The following is an 18,939-nucleotide window of genomic DNA, read 5'->3' as shown; positions in this document are numbered from 1 at the left end:
CTGATTCGAAAGCAAGGATCTTTCTTTTACATTTTTGTCTCCCAAAAAAGATTCCTTATATACTAAAGTGTTTCAGCTTTTTTGCGTAGTTTGATTTTTACTGCTCAAATTTTTTTTTATTTCACTTTAACTCCCTAATCATGACGTCCTAATTAAACGCCTGATTTCTTTAAAGTATTCACAACAAACTTTAATTTGTTCCTTACCCACATTACTATACTTTATGTCTATTTTGTGTTGTACTGAGTGTCCTTATTAAGTCCATACAATCAATAAATCAAAAAAATGAAATTATTTTTGCCAATATTATTGAAATTTGAATTTGCTTTAAACATTTTGTCTTTCAAACGAAGGTTCATTTTTGCTTAGCTAGTTGGAGCATAATGGTTGCAGGTTTTAGTTAAACGTAGTAGGAATTTTAAAGTCCATAGACGAGGGGCTTGCATTTTGTGAACTTTTCAAATAAATCTTTTTCGTTTTCAACATGTTGAAAATGTATATGCAAATGAATAAAGATTTATTCGAACGTTCAAAATGTTACTTACTTTTATATGAGCTTTGATATTCTCACTACGTCTTAGTTCGTTATTTACTCAAAATGTCATTTTTTGGGTTACTTGTATTTTACCGGAGATGTTATTTCCAACGTTTTTCTCAGGTTTGTTTTTTTACACGGATTTGTCTGGTATAAGTCGTAATCCCCTTTGCACCAACACAACACGCGTGTATTTTTCCGGTAAGGTCACCGCTAATAATAATTCGACGCACAACTCTCAAGAAATTACTTGAAATCCGATTTCGGCCGAAACGCCGAGGCTAAAAATTCGCCAGCGACCTTTTTAATTCCCCTCTTGGATTTAATAAGCTGACAAACTTCTCCAAGCTCCTCTCACTCTCTCTCTCACTTTTTCTCTTTCTCCTCTTATCCGCTTCTCTCTGTTTGTTGCTGTTTTCCGGCTAAGCCTGATTCTGTCAAGGTGCAAAGCTAGTTCACGTCCCCGCGCGCTCACAACGGTTGGTGCGGGTCGCTACAGAGCGTGTCGTCGGTACGAGTGAACGCCTGTCATCCAAGGAGAAGCAAGGTTGCTGAAAAAATGCGACCCTGAACCGGTTTTTGGCGTAGGTCTAACATGCCAATCACTTTTTGCGCGATTTTAAATGTTTTTCTAGGCTTGAGTTGTTGTTTACCTGTAAAGAATGCGATACGTAGTAGTGCTGGGTACGGGACTACGGTTTTGAGAGTCTGGTAGTGTTTTTTCTTGCAGCGCAAATCGCCCTTAAATGAAATTTCTGTTCTAAAGCTTTCTTCTTGCTTTTTTTACACCGTTATATATGTTTTAAACTCTGCAATTTTACATTATCTAGCCATTTAAATTTTGAAACTAAAGAAAACAGTTTTAAGTACTGCAGTACTAATTTTTAAACCATCGTTCTCGAAATTACTTTGAAATGTAACATGGTACACTTTAGCAAGGGCGTATCCAGGGGGTCACGAAGCCATGCCCCCTAAACTATCTTTGCCTATTTGGCTCGTTTTGGGGAATATTTTAGGACAAACTGTATTTTAGCGCTTAGTGCGAATGTCTAGTATTTTTTTTTTAATAACGATTTTAGAACCTAAACTAGATAAACAATACAATTTGCTTTTAGAAAGTATTTTTGTTTCACGCAGTGTTTGTGTGTTTTGCGTCACGGTATGACGTAAAATTGTGACGTCATATCTAGAAATTTTCATGGATCCCAGATCCGCCCATGCTCATAAGGGCATATATTGCATAACCCATAAAATGCAATTACTAACGGTACAACCGACCAACCTATGCGAAATCTTTGTAAACAACTGCCGAGGATTAATCCACTGTTTTTCAACCAACGGGCCGCGACTCTAAATTATGTCGGCGTTGATTTGGTTGGGTCGCAGTTTGCTGTAGTTTACATGGTTGACATTTTTTTAGATTGGTTCCAAGCAAGATTTCACCCAAATTTACGAAAGTGACGGTTCAAAGCAATATGAAGACATGTATACAAAAATTGTTACTTGTAAATGCTGAAGTCTAATGTTTTGCCCACCCAGTGAAAATTTCGGGTCGCCAAAGCTTTGCTGTTACACATTTACGCTTAGTATTCGGTTTCGCCGCGAACAACGATTGAGAAACACCGGCTTAAACGTAATTGACGTTGTGCGGTGCAAGTCTTCACGCTATGATTCACGTTCGCCGGATTTGGGCTTTTTCTTGCATCCAGTTAAACTCAGCGACCTTCGCACAATCGCGCGTTATAATCTCACCCGACGTAATTGTGCTATAAACCTGCCCTTGCATCATCGTAACGCATTTTTTCCGGATTACCGGTTTTCACTTTGTAGATGTACGGTGCCTCTATGTGTGGCGAAATGACAGAAAGGTCTTTTCTCTGTAGCTGTGCTATTTACTACTTTGTGAAGTCTTATGTTTTTACAATGCACAAAAAATGAAGTAATCTGCTTCAAATCCAATACAAAAGTATTGGTGGAATGTTTTTAACGTTTTGAATAAACCCTAATTCAAAATAAAATAAGATTCATTTCAAATGAATATAGAGATATTCCAAACGTTCACAAAATGCTTCCTACTTCTGTATGGGCTTCGGCATTCTTACTACTTCTTACTACAACCTACAGCAATTACCTTAAAATTGATTTAAAACGTTCGCAAAATGCTTCCTACTTTTCTATGGGCTTTGATAGTCGTTCTACGTCGACGTCGAACTACAACCTCAGGCCATTATCTTTACATAAGAGTTTGGACCACCCCTGGACTGTTGTCTGATTAAATCCTATCTTCGTCTCTTGAAGCAGTAAATTCTAGACCTGCTGTTTGATAAATTGTCTATTTCCGAAAAGCGTGTCAGGTTCTTTGATTGATTAGGTTTTAGAAACTGTGATGTTATCACGTTTCTTAAATAAATTTTGTTTTCGGTTATTCTTAAGTTATACTTAGGTACACTATGCACGGATCTGTAATGTAGCTTGATAATAATAAATTGCAAAGGTACATATGTTATACTGTTTTCCAAATTTTGTTCTTGCTTTTTGGAAGCAACTGCTTGTATGGTTTATTAGTTATTTTGTTGTTGGAAATCGACGGTTTCCGTGATTTTAATCTATTTAAGTAAAGTTATCTGTTATATAAGATATTACCAGGTCTTAACCCGCATTGCAGCTACTGTTTTGCCTAATCATACCAGACTCGATGCTTATTAATAGAAACTGCTTCGCACGATGCAAATAAACGTTAATCGTTTGCAGATTAACAGTCAAACCTCGAAATAAGCTGTATTCAACCAAAATACTTATAAACTCGATCATTTATAAACAGTTTTAAAAGTTAAAATCATCCAGGTTTAGATTTAGGCCACTGGGTATAAAATTTAGTGTCTAATTATACCAACTTCGTCATAGAGTCGAACGTTGAAAAATATACATAAAAGGTTTAAGACATGTATAGTGAACCTTATCAATGATTATGGAAAATTGTTTTAAAATTTGGCTTAAATTAAACCCAACAAAAATTCCGTTAATAAACTATTTTTATGATACGTTTATGATCGTAATTCAGCACAATTAAGAAAATATGCTTTTTTGTAAGTTTCAAACCTATTTTTTTACAGAACCTTCCGCTGTACCCAAGCTGCATCTCTTGCCCAACAACTTCACCCTGATTTGGGGGCGGCCCCTTCATCCCAACGGGGTGATCACCCACTACCAGATCTTGTGTCGTGACGTCACATCACCCAAAGATAAGACGGTGGCCAACATAAAATCACCGTCGAAGATTCCGCGAACTTTCGAGGTAGAAACTTGTGCGTTTTATGTTGGTTATATTTAGTGAACACTATTTTTTGTAACTACTAATCAAAATTAAATTTGCTCTGGTTTTTCTGAAAAGTTACAAACCTAGTTTTTACATTTGGCAAGAGGCTTGCTTTTTGCCAATTTTCATAAAGCGGTAAATTTAACGATTTTGAGGCAATGTTTACATAATAACCGGGATATCAACCCAAGTGTTAAAAATTAGTATATTTTATTTTGTTTAAAAACAGCAACATTAAGGCTAATTTAAAAAAAAAAATCTGCCCTTTGGTTGAACATTTTTTATTTAACATTTTTAGGAGGAAGTTTTTGGTATTTTTTTCTCCGATCTAAGCGTTAAAAAAAGTAAGCCTCTTATACAAAACGCACTTAGAAATTAAAAGCACACTAATTTTCCTAGTTAATCAGCCAGCACTTAGACCATATCACGGCCAAAGATTTCCTACCTAATGATTTAGCGCCTAACAAAAAATAATATACTTTTGTTAGAATCACAATGTTTTGAGGTTTAGTTAGAGTTAGACGTTCTAGGAATCAAAATGTTGAAAATGAATGAAGATTTATTCGAAACGTACAAAATATTACCTACTTATGTATGGGCTTTGATATTTTTACCACGTCTAACTACACTGTTGTTGTTTTGCGTGCAGACAACCAACCGGACCATGAACTTGACCTCACTTGACCCCGGCCGACTTTTCTCGGTCCGCGTGCGCGCAGCGACATCTGCCGGATTTGGACCCTTCAGTTCTCCCCTTGTAATGAAGACACCCCTAAAAAGTGGGTATTTGTCTTGGCTTTTCTCGTGTTTGTATTAAAATCGTTAAGAATATATGAGGGTCTTACGAACGTTTTTTCGTTTTTTTTATTTTATTTCATTTTTAGATTCGCTTGTATTGGTATTGAAATAAGGTCGTTATAAATATTCCTTAAGAACATTTTTTCGTTTTTTTAATTTATTTCTTATTTTAAGCGTCCCGAAAGATGGTTAAACAGAGCTTTAGTGTAAAACAGATTTTAATAGGTTGTCATAGGAAACTTTGTGGATCTGTTTGATTTGTTTTAAAGTTGAATATTGTTTTGGCGTCCTTAAAGGTGATTTGTCACTGGTTCACTTCTATTTGTACCAAAATACGAGCGTTATGGTTATTTGAATTGCTTAAATTACACAGTGACGTTTTTTTTGTTTTGTTTAATTTTTTATTTTTAAACCTTTAAAAAAAAATTGGAAAATAGCTTTTGGTCGTTAAAGGGAACTTTGTAGAGGCCTTTATTGCGCTTTGTGAAGAAATATCTAGAAACTTATTTAATGGATTATTATGATGTGAGATCTTATCAAAATGGAGTAAGTTAAAAAGTGTTTGATGTAATCTTTCATAGTACGTTTTCAGGTGTAAAGTTAAACGCTTGTTTATATATTCTGCCTCTTTCTGAAAACTTCGAACAACTAGGAAAAACATTTGTGTAATACCATGGATTCCATAGTTAAAATGTTGTAATGGAAAGAATTTTTATTCTATATTTCCGATGTGTTTTTTAGATGAAAGTCAGAAATCGTCTCCACTCCCTTACATCATTGGTATTGGTGCTGGAGTTTGTATTCTTTCAGCAATAGTGTCCATCTTCGCTTACTTGAGATTCAGGTTCGTTAAAAGTGGGTGTTTATTTGGTATTTGTGGAAAACATTCGCAAAAGTGAATTTCCCGATAAAAATGTCAGTGTTGTAATGACTTAAGTCAATGACAAAATTTGGTTAAATGACTTGACTTTGACTTACTTAAGTAACTTTTTTTCAATGACTTGACTCGCCTTAAGTCGTTTTGGTGAATGACTTGACTTGGACTTAAGTCGTTTTGGTGAATGACTTGACTTGGACTTAAGTCATTAAGTAACAAAAATTGAGGTTGAAGTTCAGTGCTTTTAGTTAACAAACGGTTTATAGTTTAATTTTGATATCAGTGACTTGACTTGGAGTTGACTTGCTCTGATAATGACTTGACTTGGGCTTGACTTGGCTAACTGATGACTTGGATTTGGCCTTGACTTATTATTATTTGAAAAGACTTGACTTCCACTTAAGTTATTTCAAAAATGACTTAACTGGGGTTTAAGAAATACTTGGTTTACAACACTGTAAAACGCATTCGTTCATAAAAATCTTGACTAACCAAAGCAAAAGTTAAACCTTCGCAAGAGTAATCATAAATGTCGTTCCTATATTGTGTGGCACTTGAGTTTTTGGTTCTATCACCTACAACCATTTTACATTCTTTTAAATGTGTCTTAGTCCAAAACTTCTGTACTTTTATGTTTTACAGACAAAAGCTTGTGAGTCGTGAGCGAATTAATGAAGAATCAAGTTCGGTCGAGAAAATTCCCTTCGGCCATCCGCAAACTGAAAGTCTAATCGGTAAGCAGCTTTCCGGGTTTTTCGCTTGCCAGGTTTCGAAAATACCCGACGGCATTTCGTATTTGAACAGGTTTTCCTGCACTTGCAAAATTGGACTTTGGCTCGTCTGCAATATAATAGCATAATTTGCGCCTTTAGATTTTCATCGATTTTCCATGAATTGTATTTGTTTTCGGTACGTTTCTGTTTGGTATCTTACTGTTTAAAAAAGCTCTAAACTGTGCAAGATTACGACCAATGCAATATTAAGTTAACGGTTTTGGTGCCTTAAGATTTCAGTGACCTATGTTTCCGTTAAAAGGTTGTTAAGCAATTTTTAGTTGACAAACACTAGCGCCAATATTTTTGTATTTTATCGATTATCGATTTTCTTATGGTTTTGGCTAACATGGTGACTTGAAATCCTTGCAAACACTTTGTTGAGATTTGTGTTTAACAAAAAAATGTCTAGAAAAATTGCAACTTTGTAAAACAACGGTTTATTGCCAAAAAATGAAAAGGGACAAAAATTTTAGCCAAATTCGTCACAAAAATTGTTTAAAAAAATTAACACCGACTCCAGCGAAAACAGAGCACTTTTTACTGGAACATAATTTAATCATGTCTTGTCCACTTAGTTCGTCTTCCTTCCGATGACCAGCGCATCTACGTGGAGTATCCTGATCCACGGAGAGCTGTGCGTGAATTTTCTTGTGAAATCGAGGCCGACTTTTTACGCATTGAAGAAACGATTGGACAAGGTAAACGAAACATTCCCACCACTGGGTTGTTTATTTATCTTTCAAATGCTTGATATGTTGAAAATGGCCTACTTGAAAAAAATTAGACCCATTTGCACTCTGATCTGTGCAATATATATTATATATACATACATTTATCAATACCGAAATTCTGGGTTTTACAATTTACAATCAAATTTTTCCTTCAAAACCTATTGGATCTTTAAATAACCTAAAAAACAGTATTTGTGTATTTTAAACTCAATCAATTCTAAATATTTAGGAAAAGATGCAAAAATTAATGACGTCATTTAGTATCAGATGATGAAAACATGTAAAAAATTAACTGAAGATGTTTCCAACTCGTGCCGAAACGCCTTCATCAAGATTATGTCGATCTCCTCTTTTTTGACTCTGCAAATTCATAATCAACATTACAGATCCGTGCATAGTGTAGCCAAATCATAAATAAGAGCTCTCAAAAAAGATAAATCCTTTTTCTTCCTCCAGGCGAATTCGGTGAAGTGTGTCGTGGTCGGCTCCTCCAGAACTCCGGACTCGGAGCGGAGCAGGATGTTGCCGTGAAGAGACTCAAACAGGGAGCAGACGCAAAGGATCAACTTAACTTCCTCAAGGAGGCGTCCACCATGGCTCAATTCTCGCATCCCAACGTTGTTCAACTGAAAGGAGTCGTCACCAAATGTAAGTAGAAAAATACTCACACCAGGGGCCTTTAATAGATTAACTGAATCAGTCGATCAATGATGCCAGCAGGGCAGGTGAGGTTCGAACTCACGGCCTTGATTATCCTCACGACCCCATACAGGGACCGTCGCTCTTCCAACTGAGCTACATAGGCTTAGACGGGCTATATTATAAGCAACCATACGCCAATGCTTGCTACATTATGTTAGTACAAGAAACTTAACATTAAAGGGAATCTACAGTACCACATGTGTTTAACAACTGTGATCTGGCCCTTCTAAAGCCTCTTTTTGACAACGATAACGGCTTACGTATCATTAGTACACCGCAAGCCATTGCAGACTAACCGAATCTGTTGATCAAAATATCGTGTATTGGTATCGCACTGGTGCACCAAATATAAAAAATCCCTACTTTTATCCATTGATTGTTTTAAAGGCTACAATAAAAACTAATTACTAGATTTATTTAGTCGTGGTATTATAAATGACACGACAGCAGAAACTCCTATCATCGATAGAAATAACACCATATAGAAAGCGAAATTACACCGAAGCACTAAATACGCCTTCTTACAGAAACAGTTACGAAAGCTTTGTGTTTTCCTCGAAGCATCGCGCGTTTTGTGGCGGGATTTTCTATTATTGACGTAACAATCGTTTATCGCGTCGCGATCGCTTTTCTCCATTGTCATTCCGCTTTTCGACTTGCGTCTTCTTAGCTTTGCGCGCGTTGAGACTATTTCGGCCGTAATCTCGCCAACAAACCACGTGACGCGTTTGACGTCATCAGTGACGTAACACGGGCACGCCCGGATCTGTGCGGTGTTTGGCAGAACTCACGCTAATCCTGTGTTGTGGTAGTAGCTTGCGATCTGCGTTGCGATAAAATGCAATAGCTTGATGAAAAGTTTTAAAGTTGTCGCCTTGTAATCTTCAATTGTTTAGTGTTGGTTATACAGTGTATTGTGTTTTTATCGATTGCTAAGCATTGTCGGCTATTTGTTATTTGTAAAGTTTATTTTTTTTAAACCTTTTATAGAAAAATGTTACTTTTATTAACATTTCAATGAAACTTCACGTTGATTGTTTCATAATTCGCAAATTTTCTAGTGTTTTTTTTTTCACATAACTTTTGTAGATCAATTAGTGTTATACAATGAAAACAGTGCTTAATGTTATTTAAAGTCCAGATGAAATGTTTATTTTCCAAACTTATTTAAATATCTTTAAAATTTGACTTTTTTCCCCAGATAATTAATTTCTACATTACCACACGAAAACCTTAATTTTCAACTCCGGTTATTCAACGTAATATATTCGACATTCGCTTTTGATTTTTCACAAATCAATTTTTATATTGAAAATTTATTTTGCCATAATAAACACCCAAAAACGTCAAAACTGCGATGATTCAACGGTATTCGCTCAACCGTGTTATTTCGCACGATTATCGTATTATCGCTTCCTGGAAAAAGTTCCGTCCTGACTTGAACCCGCTCGATTGTTTTTGTTGTTGTACTTGTTTCCGCCTTGGATTAAACGGCTCGTGTTGTTTTTGTCTTGCAGCTCTTCCACCGATGATCGTGACAGAGTTTATGGAGAACGGTTCGCTTGACCTCTTCCTAAAGGTCAGTTACGATTCTGATTTGCTAAAAATAATGTAAAATTCCGAAATGTTTGAGAATGGACTGACCTTTTAGGACTTATTTTGACATTTGGCCGTTTTTTTTTAGTTTTTTGTAACTTTTTGTCGTAAAATTGAATTTCTGTGCAATTCGCTGTTTTAAAATAGAAATTTTTGCCGATGGAAGTGTTGATTTTTTAACACTAAAGATTTTGAATAAATCTTACCGAGCTCTGTTCGCGTTGCAGTGTTTGGATACTTTTTAGTACTGATCTTTTTGCTTCATGGCGGTTTCAATTTTAGCTTTAAAGTACATTGTGACCCATTGCTAACCCATTGGTCATCTAGATGTGTTTGATATTTTGATTGTTAGTGTTTTAACTGTGTGTATTTTCTTTCGAGTAAAAATGAAGAATTATTCATCGTAAGTAAAAAATGTCTACGTGGAAATATAGTAACGGCTTAGTAAAAAAAAAAAAAAAAGTAGTAAAAAATGCTTTGGTATATTGCAAAATTGACTTTGTTATCTTAGTGTCTTCTTTTTTTTGATAACAAGCTTACTTTTGTAGAAACATTATATATTGGCAAAACTGTTTTTTGTGTGTAAAATTACCAGCCGTTTTTGTCCGACAAACGCGAAACCAATTAAGTTCACTTGTTTATAACTTCATTCTAAATCCAAAATGACTCGTTTTAAATTTGTATTTTAGCTATTCCTCAAAATAATCCCTAAACTCTTCATTTTTCTTGCAGGAGCGTTCCGGAGATCTTTCGATCCTCCAGCTGGTCGAGATGCTGAAGGGGATCGCTTCCGGGATGCGCTACCTCTCCTCCATGAAGTACGTGCACCGCGACTTGGCCGCCAGGAACATCCTCGTCAACTCCGAGCTCGTCTGCAAGGTTTCCGACTTCGGACTTTCCCGCACGCTCGAGAACGACCCGCACGCCACCTACACAACACAGGTGCGATTTTTAACACTAAAATAGGTTGTTTTTTACCCAGTTTCGATTTGGCTGAGGTCTGGGGTTCGAACCTCACCTTAGGCTATATACCACACAGGTGCGTTAAAAAGCGAATTAATTTCAATTTTTTTCCTCAAGTATGCGGTTTTAAATTTGGGGTGACAATTTTGAACAGTATCGCCTATTATACCACCTAGGTGTGTTGAGGTAAATATCTTACATAATTGCTAACCGCAACAGTCATCAATTAGGAATTTTTCTGCAAGGCTGTCTAGGAAAAACAACTAGGCAAAAGCAAGGTTTCAACTCTTGACCTCCGGCCATAGACCGTCGCTCTACCAACTGAGCTACACAAGCTAACTAGTGTAGAAACAACCATATCACTATTGCTTGTATTTTATTAATTTCATATTGAAGGAGAACTGTAGTACTATGATACGTAAGACGTTTTCGTTTGTCAAAAAACGACTTAAGAATAACTAGATTACAGTTGTTGTGTACACGTATGCAACTATGCATCCTTCAATATTTGCCGAGGCTTTATTCTCTAAAGACCTATTTTAACCTTTGAGATATCAGATACCGATTTTATTGATTCACGAACAACAAAATTCATTTCTAGAAATAAGCTATTGCTGCCAGGCATAATATAAAACCAAGTGTTGCTCATCCAGCAGTATTATACTTTTCTATGGCAAAACAAAGTTATTTTGTTTTCCACTCACAGGGCGGCAAGATTGCGATCCGTTGGACGGCACCAGAGTGCATCCGCCTGCGAAAGTTCACTTCCTGTAGTGACGTATGGAGCTACGGCATCGTCATGTGGGAAGTGATGTCATACGGGGAGAAGCCCTACTGGGACATGAGTAACCAAGAAGTGATAGAGTCAATCGACGAGGGATATCGCCTGCCAGCTCCTTACGTTAGTATTGTATTGACTCGGTGTTTATTTAAGATGTTAAAAAAGAATAGAGAGATGTTCAAAACGTTTAAAATGATACCTACTTGTTTATGGGCGTTGATATTCATCCTATGTCAAACTACCATATCCATCCATATTATTATGTTAAGATTTATTCGGAACGTTCACAAAATGCTACTTATTTCTCTATGGGCATAACTCTTTCTTTTAAAAACATTTCAAAAAATTACAAATATTTAAACGTTATAAAAAATAGCAAAATCTGTAAAAAAAATCTCGAATCAATTTTACCAAAATCAAATAAAATTTGCCTAAACAAACGGTTTAAAATTGTAACGTATAGAACACAAGCCACGAAAAACATAACATTGCATTTTCTACAAAACCAGTTAAACAATCGCCCTTAAAAATGACAACATCGAATAAAAAATAAATTATTCAACCAACATTTTGATAAATCAAATCTGTATATATTTTAATAAAAAAATCAGTACACCTTCATCTCAAAACCGTTTCATGGCGGTTGAGTCCGGAAATAATTCAGGGACTATTTGTCCCTACTCAACAAAAAAAGAAATCCATTGAAAATATTCCAACAACCGATGTGCTTATAAATAATGTTCGATCTAAAAATAAAATTATAACGCTTTTACCATTTATTAAGGCCGTGGAAAATCGATTTTTCCAAACGGTTAATTAGCGTCTTACAAAGTTCCATCTCTCTTTATTATCGTGTTGACCAAAACAACTTTAATCTTTTCAGCTTCAAACCTGAAAGCTTAAGTTTCTCTTTCGTTGACACCTGGTTAGGATTTTAATTCTGTTTTTCGTCTTTTACCTGAGTTTAATCGGCTTAAAACGCTTAAGAGACGCGCAAAACATATTTACACCCAACTGAATGTTAGTTCTGACTGTTATTAGGTGACGGTAAATGGATTCCAACAGTTTGCCCGAAATAAACATGTTTGTCGCATATTGTCATACGAAGATTGTCGATCAATTTCACACCAATCTGTTGTTTTGCATTTCATGTTGCGAAAATGTTGTGTATTATATACGTCTTAAACCTACAAATGTAAAACCTCTTATAAAAGTAACACTGTTTTCAAGTGTTATGTGTTAGCTTACTTGTTTTCATATATAGGCATTGATTTATTGATCATGGTTCTTTTCGGATTTGTCTAATTCCAAGATTGCAATCTTACAATTTTGCAGTGAAATAGTATCTTTAAAGCATTATCATAAGAACGTAAAAGCTAGATTTTATCGCTTTAATCTTCACTTATGGTGGCATGAGATATTGCCGACACGTTAATTTTTCAGTTATTCGGGCCTTCGACCTAGCAACTTGCCACCCATAAAAAAACAGCACGAATTATTAAACTGCTGACAGAAAAAACGTGTTTTAGTTTGTTATGGTTTAGGTAATGTTACGCAGTTGTTAGGTAATGTTACGCAGTTGTTAGTAGTATTGCGTCAGTAATAGAAAGTCTTGTCTTTCTTTGAAAAAACTATTTGAGTGGGGTTAAAAAACGCAAAAACCCTAACTCTGGAAACTTACCCTATTTTCAAAACATTTGAATACAATGTCGCTGCCAGGCGTTGTATCAATTATAAATTTCTTCATCCGACAAATACTGTAATGCAACATTATTTTCATTGAACTTTATCGGACTGTATGGACCTAGGGCTGTATCTTTTATACAAAAATATAATGATTCAAGACATTCAGTAGAATTTAAAAACATCTGCTGAAAAATAACCTCTGCTCACCCTCGAACAAACTAGATCTTCATCAGGCTATTTAATAAGATTTGCCACTCATGGTTTGACCTAAACATATATTTTAATATTTAAACGAATGTTTGCAAGAGTTTTTAAAAAGTGTTTAAGAATTCGTTTTCGTATAACAAATATCTTGTAAACCGACATTTTTTACCTTTTACGCAGAGATTTGAGACAATAAGTCGAATTTTTAAAAACATCTGCTAAAAAATAACCCCAAAAATTTGTTTTTTGCGCAGAATTGTCCTGTCTTTCTGCACAAGCTCATGGTCGAATGTTGGGCTTTCGAGGCCCGAAACCGCCCAAGCATGACCAACATATTCCGCCGCCTGGAGGCGCTCTTAGACGACCCCTCTAGTTTGTCGGAGCGGAACCTGGAGGCCCCAACGACCCCGACCACCCCAAACACCCCCACTTCAGAAAACCCAATGTAAGTAGATCCAGTTGTTTTGTAATGAATTTTTTTTCATACCGGATTATTAGATATAATTCTTGTCCTATGATTGGATTATCTAAAGCTGGGGGCACCAAACTTTTTTTCCGACAGGTGTCCCCCTATCGCAGGGGTTCTTAAAATTTTTTTACCGCGGACCCCTAAAATTTTCGTTCATCTCGCGCGGGCCACTGTAGGCAATTTTTTTTAAGCAGTCATAAATTTACGTCACAATACAAATAGACATCATTTGCTGATTTTGGTTCAAAAATGAGAAATTGAAATGGAGTCTAAATACAATTAGTGCAAAACCGTTTTATTTTTAATTAAACTGTTTTCTTTAATAAATTGATTACTTCTTAAATATACACTAATATTTCTATTAGGCCTTCATGGACCCCCTAAAACTAGTTCACGGACCCCCAAGGGGTACATGGACCCCAGTTTAAGAACCCCTGCCCTATCGTCTTATACACATCGTCTTATACGACGATATTCCTAGGCCTTATTACGATAAATTTAGGACTTGTTTCGACAGGTTTAGTCTGATTTAGACGATTTTGATCTTATGCTGTACTGGATATTGCTGCGTGCTTGGTTTTGTTAGGTCATTGGTCTTAATACCATGGTAGTATGAAGAGCTTGATCGAATTTTAACTCTGGTCTGTAGCATAATGGTTGAGGTGTAGTACAGCATAATAGATGCATTATGAAGTCACAATAGACATCATAAAACACGCTATAAGATCGAATAATAAAGCATAACTAAAGACAATAAAGATGACAGACTAATGTTTAAAAACTTAAAAGACTAATTCTCCTTGCGGACCCTCTGGAACTGCTGTGACCCCATTTGGTCCGCGGACCCCAGTTTGGGAACCGCTGCTCTGGAGCATAATGGTTGAGGTTTAATGTTGAAAAACGTGATGCTTCTGTATGGGCGTTGATATTCTTATTACGATTGTTACCTTAAAAAGTGGTATTCATTTGTTCTTACAAGCTTTCCTTTTTGCGCAGGCCAATCAGCATTCCCGCGTAGCGTGAAACAAAAAGGTTTAGTTGCTGTTGTTGTTTTGCTTCACGGAAAAAATATCAGCACAAAAAATAAAGACGAAAATCACGTGGTTTCGCCTGAGGTGGTTTCCCGCCGGCCAAACCAAAGTTCAAATTTCGGGACACCCCCCGACCCGGGTAAAGCCTGTCTTCCGACGAACGCTTTTCTTTGTTTTTGTTGCAAACGTTTTTTTTCGTTGACCGCGTTTTTGTAGCTTTTAAAACGTTGATCGTTGTAATTAGTTGCAATCTAAAGAACAGGGGGAAATACTGACACTTTTTTAGTTACCCGAAAATGGACAGCAAGTAGATAATCGATGAAAACACATATTTTCACTCCAATTATGTAACAAACCTCAAATTTAAGTCAAGTGTTTGTTCAGTCAGTTATCGAAGTAAGATACTGGCATTTTAAGACTTAAAACAAAAACTCTCAATGGACGCTTTAACAGATACCTGTGCGAATACTCAACTCATGTTACACAGATATATTTGTTGGTGATTTTATTTCTCAACTTCAAATTTAAGTCAGTGCTTTTGCAATTTATTGATTTACGTCAGATAAAGACATAAGGCTTTAAAATACTCGTAAAATAGCTATTATAGGTATATAAATAATAAAGTATCCACAAAAAATAAAAAAAATAGTTTTTTTTAACTTTTGTGTGATTTTATTTGCAAAGTTTATATTAAAGCATTCTTTTTTGAGAGCACGAAATTATTAAACTATAGATATTGAAATAAGGGTTTAAAAAAGCCAAAAAAATCCCTATTATGTAAAAAACAAAATCCGTATTATAGATACATGATGAAATGTTAACTTCAATAAATGCAGAAATCTTAAAATTTAGGCCGAATAATGATTTGAAGTCCCAAACATAGTTTACTGTTCGCTCGCGAGAATTATTATACACTACAGCACTACAGTGATAGGGATGTCCAATAATATCGGATCGGGGCCGATACCCGATGCCAAGTGTTGATATCGTTACTCGTCCGATACTAGGGTGGTATCGCTGCTGATTCGATAACAAAATTGATATATTTCCCGCATGATGTTTGATTCAACGAAGCGATTCTACCCAGAAAGTAAAATTTACCAAAATTATTCGGATAACAACCAGAAGTAACTGAACTTCTTATCGCAAAGCAAACTTTGGGCTAACAACCTACTTTGAACGAATACTTTTGAACGTTCCAATTTCGCGTATTTTGCTTGCTCGAGCAGAGTAATGACGTCATTTAGTATCGAATCAGATCGCGATACTTTTGGTCCAATTATCGGGTATCGTTATCGGAATAAAATGTCAAGCATCGGACATCCCTACTGCACATGATAGATGAACAATTACACCTTTTCATTTATCGTTCAACACACTGTTAATCACGACCGAATTTTATACATCGACGTTGTTTTTTTTTCATTATTTGCAAATCGTGTTTTATACACAAGCATTACTACGTCAACCCTGCAGGTCGTTTATTGGAAAATCACACATGGGACAAAGTTGTATCTGTCATCACCCGATCCGTTAGAAATCAGTGCATTTCTAAGCAAAAAGGTCTACGACAATCAGGGCATCCAATGGCAGAAAAGTCTAGACTTTTAGACTTTGAGGTCCTGGCAATGCACTGATTTGGACCTTTAGGTAAACTCCCGGCGAAGATAAATTAAAAATATTCATTAAAAGTTCAGAAATGATAACAAAAAATGTGAGATAGGATTAATAACACTTGACCCACCTAAACCCTAACGCTAACCCGAATCCTAACCCAAATAATGTGCGTTATTTTAATAATTCTTTAAATGCTGGGGAAAAAAGCCCAAACTCGGATGGTTTCTCGTCCATTGTATTTAAGATTATTACGTCACAAATTGAGGTATTGGGGCCTGAAGCGTTATATTTGGGTTAGGGCGCTGGTTAGCGTTTGGGTTTGATTGGGTCAAGTATTGTTAAACTTAATCTTCTTATGCACATTTGTTAATGCAAATTAGTGCATTGTCCAAGACCTCAAAGTCTAAAAGTCGGACTTTTTATCCTTTGAATGCACTGATTGTCGTAGACCTTTTTGCTTAGAACTGCACTGATTTCTGACGGATCGGGTGCTGTCATCCTCCTATTCCGTGCGTACTAATTATTCCGCGTAAAATTTTATTGCTGAAATATAAAGTTGTTGAAAAAAAAAACTTTTTTTCTAAACAAAAGAAGGATTTTAGCTTTTCTTTCCGGGTGTCATAAAAAGCGTCTTTATGTTCATTTTCGCTCCTTTTTTGTTACGTTAAAAGACTTTTCCCCTTTTTTGTTGACGACATTGCTTTATTCCTTTTTCCTGTACGTTTTCGATTCGCGTTTTTTTCGAGCTTAGATGACGTTTTTTGAGCAGCAAACACACCCCCAGCATCTATTTTGGAAATATTACGTCATCACTTTGCAGCTTTTCGCCGAATTTTTTTCTTCCCTGGAGGATTGTTTTTCTTTTCTTTTCTTCTTTGTTTAAAGCTTTTGTCGACGTCTTCGCGAAACAGAAACTATTTATTTTCACGCTTTTTTTTTGTTTTTTGCGAGTCACAATTTTTGGTTAAATAAATATTTGCGCCCTTCTAAACGCTCGTGTTTTTTTGGTTTGGACATTTTCGACAAATAATGCACAGCCCTACAAAACCTAGCAACTAAAAATATTTTTGAACATGAAGATTATGTATGCAAGAAACAAAAAAAAAGTTCAACCTAAATTTAACATGAGCAGTGAATTCTTAACCCGTGGTACACAAAGCTTTACCCTAAAAATATTACTTTGAAAAAAACTAAAACAAAAAACAAAAAAATTTTGACATCAAAAAAGAAACTGACTCCAGGAAATGCTGTTTTCAGTCCAATAAATGTGAAACTGAATTGGAGTCTAAACACAATTAAGGAAAAGGCGCCAAAGTGTTTTTTTTTGTAATTAAAGGGGTGTCCAACACGCGGGACGCGACTTTTAAAAAATGGCGCGCAAGTCCCCCAAAAATACTAAATTTGTTATTTAGCCTATTGTCAAAAGATGCTAAATTTGTTATTCAGTCAATTGTCAGAAAAAACTACATTTGTTCAACAGCCAGTTGCCATTGTTTACAACAGGGATGTCCAACCTGCGGCCCGCGGGCCACATTGTGGCCCGTCTGAAATTTTTGTGCGGCCCGCTAGCCATTTTCACTCCCAAGTCATATTTTAAACGTTCAATATTAGCCTAATTAAATGTACCAGTCAGCTTTTAGGGGCGCACTAATAGTATAGTATGGGTAAATATATATATATATAGCTCTAAAGACCCGTTATAACTCTAAAGGCCAATACTTAATCTTGAAACGTAATAGGTTCTGCGGCCCATTAAATTATTTGAAGTGTTAATGCGGCCCACTATAATAAAATGTTGGACATCCCTGGTTTACAATATAAAACACAATTTAAAACAATCACGACAACTAACAATTACTTCCGAAATTATAACATTATACTGTAGTAGAGGCTAGCATTCACATAATTATATAGCTTGGTGTGAAGAAGCAAAAGTCAGTTCACCGACAGACACTTAAATGCAGTAATGCGCATTTCTACTACGCAGCTTAAGGCCAATCTATCTTCAGAGTTTGGTTGAAAACAAAAGTTTGTAAAGAAGCAGTTTGGTGAATTATGAATGGTTTGCTTGATTAAATAAACAAATGTTTTATCCTGTGTAAATAAACGTTTTTATTTTTTGTAAAAAAGCGCTTTAAGATTAAAAAAAATTATAATTACGAAACTTTGGAACGGGAAGAAGTTATACGATAAAAATTGGCACGCCGGCATGTTTGAGTTGGACACCCCTACATTAATTGCACCCTATTCATGAGAACACTGAGATCCCCTTCAATGAGGTTGCTTGTACTAACAGATTGAGCAAGCATTGGCGTATGGTTGTTTCTCGACTCGCTCCCTTCTGAGCCTGCATAGCTCAGTTGGTAGAGCGACGGTCCCGACTTGACCGGAGGTCGTGAGTTCGAACCTCACTGCAGGCTAGTTGTTTTTCTAGTCTGCTCTGCTTGCATCATAGATGAACAGACTCGGTGAGTCTGCGATGGCTTTCGGTGTAACACTGATATAATTAATATTATGGTTGACCTATTGCCTTGCCGTGTTTTAAGTGTATTGTATTTTGTGTTGTAAAATTGTGTTTGATGTGCGCTGTTTCTACCTTTAAGACTGATATACCTGCTGCTTGAATACGGTTTGCAAGGACGGGAACATAGCCTATTGTGTGTCCCATAAAACATAGTGGTTCTCAACCGGGGTGCCGCAGCATTTTCGGATTCTTTTCTAATGCTCAAGGGTGCCGCGACTTATTTGGGAATCTTTAGGAATCTGATTTTTTGCTCAACTCTATAACTTATTTATAAAGATTAGAGTGGAATAAATCCAATTTTAACTTCCTGCGTTGTGTAGAGTTGATGTGTGC

General features: G+C 36.0%; 1 protein-coding gene and 1 non-coding gene across 2 annotated transcripts; both read left to right on the top strand.

Annotated features, from left to right (window-relative positions):
• The first annotated feature begins 383 nt into the window (after positions 1–383).
• LOC146146737 (ephrin type-A receptor 4-A-like) lies at positions 384–14,504 on the top strand. Its single transcript, XM_083387018.1, has 12 exons — positions 384–393; positions 3,649–3,830; positions 4,501–4,630; positions 5,391–5,493; positions 6,169–6,260; positions 6,878–7,000; positions 7,490–7,681; positions 9,253–9,314; positions 10,064–10,273; positions 11,001–11,195; positions 13,220–13,410; positions 14,431–14,504. The coding sequence occupies exons 1-12, from the start codon at positions 384–386 to the stop codon at positions 14,450–14,452; spliced, it is 1,512 nt and encodes a 503-aa protein (XP_083243144.1). The 3' UTR covers positions 14,453–14,504.
• Positions 14,505–18,427: 3,923 nt separating this feature from the next.
• Trnav-gac (transfer RNA valine (anticodon GAC)) lies at positions 18,428–18,502 on the top strand. Its single transcript has one exon. It is a non-coding gene; the product is annotated as a tRNA-Val (tRNA).
• Positions 18,503–18,939: the final 437 nt, after the last annotated feature.

The sequence above is a fragment of the Ascidiella aspersa genome, chromosome 4 (genome assembly GCF_963924565.1).
Source record: "Ascidiella aspersa chromosome 4, kaAscAspe10.2, whole genome shotgun sequence".
Lineage (NCBI taxonomy): Eukaryota > Metazoa > Chordata > Ascidiacea > Phlebobranchia > Ascidiidae > Ascidiella > Ascidiella aspersa.
This window is presented reverse-complemented; position numbering and strand designations above follow the sequence as displayed.

What these genes read in the sequence shown, in the direction of transcription:
- LOC146146737 (XM_083387018.1), top strand. An exon ending in AATGAAGACACCCCTAAAAA is followed by an intron (nt 4,631 to 5,390) that starts GTGGGTATTTGT and finishes TGTGTTTTTTAG; the next exon opens with ATGAAAGTCAGAAATCGTCT. An exon ending in TGAAGAAACGATTGGACAAG is followed by an intron (nt 7,001 to 7,489) that starts GTAAACGAAACA and finishes TTCTTCCTCCAG; the next exon opens with GCGAATTCGGTGAAGTGTGT.